Source organism: Papilio polytes, unplaced genomic scaffold (genome assembly GCF_000836215.1).
Source record: "Papilio polytes unplaced genomic scaffold, Ppol_1.0 DF823923.1, whole genome shotgun sequence".
Taxonomy (NCBI): domain Eukaryota; kingdom Metazoa; phylum Arthropoda; class Insecta; order Lepidoptera; family Papilionidae; genus Papilio; species Papilio polytes.
Window position 1 is genome coordinate 1,074,295 of NW_013525281.1, and position 4,075 is coordinate 1,078,369.

Consider the following 4,075-nt stretch of genomic DNA (forward strand, 5'->3'; position numbering starts at 1 on the left):
TCATACTAATATTATAAATGCGAAAGTTTAGATGGATGGATGTTTCTTAGAATTTGTGGGCTGAACGATTCTTGATAATATTTTGGATAGATGTAGAGCATAGTCTGGAAGGACACATGAGCTACTTACTTTTGTTTTAATTCCACACGGACGGAGTCGCAGGCAAGCTAGTATGTCATAAATTATGATTTAATGAAAATACACTTGTACCACGAGTTGAACAATCTAACTAATATTATAAATGCGAAAGTTTAGATGGATGGATGTTTCTTGGAGTTTGTAGCTTAAACAGCTGAACGTATCTCGATGAAAATTGGTATAGATGTAGAGGATAGTCTGGAAGAACACGTAGACTACTCGCTTTTGTTTTCTTTAATTCCACGCGAACGGAGTCGCGTGCGGAAGCTAGTCTAAAATATTTTATAATTATTGTTTGTTTTAAATTACATACCAATTTGAACTTTATATATACTGTTATAAAGGCGTCGACGGTTAAGGGACATTCGAGACCAAATCCTATATTCAAATATCGAAATGGAGGTCTAGTACTCGTATATAACGTGTGCAGATTCACCGAATAATCACATTTCTCTAACATCATCCTGAGAAGACGCATCTCTGTGAATCAACAATGAAATATGTTAGTAATTATTTATTTTAATTAATTAAAAGTAATTAAAAAGTCTGTTTAATTATGTGATCTTGAAATAAGTGTTTTAAATATTAATTTAATTTTGCAAAACAAGGATGAAAAGGGAGAAGTGATTAAAAATAATTTCTAGTTATATTCAAGTTTGTGTGTGATAAGTTACGGATCTTTGAAAGTGGGTCAGAGTACAGGATGTTCACTATTAATTGCTTGAAGTAATAGTATTTTAAAATTGTAAATTTTCTACTACTTCTTTTGATGCAGAAATAATTATTCGACATTATTGTGATACTTACTTTGGTATATTTTTTAAATGGTTTGAACATTTAAAATACCGCAGACAAACAAAATTTGGTATTCGGCATAAAATTTTATAGAAATATTTTGATTTAAGATTTTCAAAAAGGGTTTAAATAGATTGCTCTTCACCTAACCGTGACAATTCCTGACATTTTGCATCTCTTTTATTTTCAAAGAGAATGAAAGAGAGGACATTATTGTTTTACAACGGAAAATAAATTCAACTCATAGTAATCAGTTGATGTTTATAAGAGGTATAGAAAACCATGCTTTTTTGTTTCAGTTTATTATATTAACCGTAGCTGCTATATCCAACGCAGCTCGGTTAGACAAAACCTATCTGCCGTCGAACATTGGTCCAGCGAGCAATGTCCCATCTCGGACGTACTTAACCCCTACTCAGGGTGCGCCATCTCGAACGTATCTCACACCTACTCAAGATGCGCTGCCAACTCGAACGTATGTCACTCCAACTCAGAACCCGATTCCTTCAGAATCGAGTCATCAAGCACAAATATTGAAGTTCGAGAATGACATGAACGAGAATGGTTATCATTACGCATACGAAACAAGTGACGGTACAAAAGTTGAGGAAAGTGGTAAGTGCTTTTTAATCTTACTAATATTATAAATGCGAAAGTTTAGATGGATGGATAGATGGATGGATGGATGGATGGATGAATGGATGGATGGATGGATGGATGGATGTTTATTAGCGTTTGTAGCCTAAACGGCTGAACGGATCTCCATGAAATTTGGCACAGGCTTAGAGCATAGTCTGGAAGAACACATAGGCTACTTTTTATCCCGGGAATAGTTACGGTTCCGGTGGGATTCATTAATTTAGTTTTTTAATGTTTACTCGATCATTCTGCAACGGTTCAACATATCTTATTGAAATTTGGCACAGATATAAAACAAATTCTGGAGTACACATGGGATAAGCTTCATCCCCGAGAAATGTCCGGTTCCCGAGGGATACGTAGCTTTTTGTAATTTATATAGTTAGTATATTTTCGAATACCTGGCGGACGAAGTCGCGGGTAACAGCTCGTTCAACATAATTTAAAATATTCAAGACGTTAAAGTATGAGATAACGATCTTATCAACTAACTTGATGTTAGAAACGTCCTTTAGTGATTAATTAACGATTCTGAGTGTGGCATTCAAGGTTGTACTTTCGAAGTACTACCTAAGAGATATTTTAATAATGTTTTTTCATATATTACTAAATTTGCACTACTTGTTAAGCTATCAAATACTAAAAGATATTCACAGCGGACTAATGAATACATATGTATTTCCTTAGTGCTTATTAAGGGTATCACTTAGTAAATAATTAACAATTCCAACTGTGGCAGTAAGTTTCGGAATCCTTGTAAATTAGACTCAATTTGCAGCTTGAACATTAGAAATGAAAGGAAAGGTCGGCTCAAGTCACGGCGGTAATATAGAAGGCGTTATGCGGTCGTATCTGATCTCGTGACTATAATGCTCTTTCAATATCGAACGATTCCAAAGACATCGAATATTTAAACTTTGAAATGAATAAAGTTACTAATTATAGTGTGTCTAAATAATTTAGATTAGTTTGACAATTCATTTTAAATTTAGTAGAGACGGGTTGTGTAAAATCAGTCATGAATCTTATCGATTATTACTCTTATAGAAGTTGGAATCGATAGATTGATTGTTATAACTAATGAAATAAAAAAAAACACTATTTTCTCAAATTAATAATGACCATAACAATTAGTGAGAGTAAATAAATGTTTATTACTACTACAGCCGTACGTAATCGAATTGGATTTCGCTATTATTTCTGTCATCGCTAAATTCTCTACATTGTAATCAATACTAATCAAGACTAGATACAGAAGCAAGTAGCTGATACATTTGAATGCCAAAAAAACAGTAAATTAAGGCTAAAATACGATAGTTGCTGTCATACCAGCTACTGGCACTTCATTTTTTTATAGGTTAAATTCCCAACATAGATTAAAAATAAACATAGATTAAAAGTTGCTGTAAACACATTTTAATATCCACAGGTCGAGTGCTTCCCGGAGCTCAACCTGAAGAAGGTTCCCTACAAGTGGAAGGTTCGTACTCCTACGTGGGTGTAGACGGACAGACGTATTCCATCACGTACACCGCTGATGAGAATGGTTACCACGCGACCGGTGACCACCTACCCACACCACCTCCGATTCCTGAGGCCATATTGAAAAGCTTGGAATTAACTGCTGGAAGTGGAGGTAAGGTTTTTAATTCATCAAGAAATACATAAAAATAATCTACTAAATGTACCTTAGACGAATCTACTGTGATTTTTCTACGATCTACAATGAAATATAAGTACAGTCGCGTAAATGCGATGTGGTCCACATACAGAATTGCTTTGCTTTTGCAACGAGTGAAATTTCGTCTCTTCTTACCGTACTTATTAGGTAGCATTGATTTGCGCAAACGACGGGAAAATATTAAGAAGATACGTGTACCACTGGCCGACTTTATGAAGACTTATTTAAAAGCTTATTGGTTGTTGTTCCGCGTCGTCGCGCTGAAAACGTTTAAGCGACTGTTTTAAAAGTGCAATACCTCGAAACTACCCGACTGTACATAAACCTATCAATGTTACCAGATGACAACTGTGATATTGCTTTTCAATACTTTTATCTTGGCTTGATAATTTTATTTTATTACCACAGGTCAATACGACAAGAAGAAAAGCAGTTATGACGCAGACGCTGGCTACTAAATAAACAAATAGTTTTACAGCAAAGTGAAGATCTAAAATCGACTTACAAAGTTTAATTTTTTTTAAAACTTATAAATAAGTCGTTTAGATCCACACGAAACTAACTAGTCTTATTGTCCAGTAATTGTATAAAAATCCAGTCGTATAATGTGTTGATTTAATATTTTTTGAATATATTTTTTATTAAAATGTAAAAGTCTTTTGAATTGCAGTATAAAGTGTACTAAGTTAAAAAACCAAATTCACACCATACAAAATATTTATTATAATAGTCACTCATGATAAGCAGTTTATCTGCAAATTTCTCAAATATCGCTTTGCAATTGGATAACAATTTTGTGAAGCTAAATAGAGCGCCTGTTCA

At 33.9% G+C, this 4,075-nt stretch overlaps 1 protein-coding gene across 1 annotated transcript; it reads left to right on the plus strand.

Annotated features, from left to right (window-relative positions):
* The first annotated feature begins 607 nt into the window (after positions 1-607).
* On the plus strand, positions 608-3,820 carry LOC106102285 (endocuticle structural glycoprotein SgAbd-3-like). Its single transcript, XM_013281712.1, has 4 exons — positions 608-640; positions 1,233-1,548; positions 3,002-3,208; positions 3,662-3,820. Exons 1-4 carry the CDS (start codon positions 632-634, stop codon positions 3,709-3,711), a joined length of 582 nt encoding a protein of 193 aa, XP_013137166.1. The 5' UTR covers positions 608-631; the 3' UTR covers positions 3,712-3,820.
* Positions 3,821-4,075: the final 255 nt, after the last annotated feature.

What these genes read in the sequence shown, in the direction of transcription:
- LOC106102285 (XM_013281712.1), top strand. An exon ending in TACAAAAGTTGAGGAAAGTG is followed by an intron (nt 1,549 to 3,001) that starts GTAAGTGCTTTT and finishes TAATATCCACAG; the next exon opens with GTCGAGTGCTTCCCGGAGCT. An exon ending in ATTAACTGCTGGAAGTGGAG is followed by an intron (nt 3,209 to 3,661) that starts GTAAGGTTTTTA and finishes TTATTACCACAG; the next exon opens with GTCAATACGACAAGAAGAAA.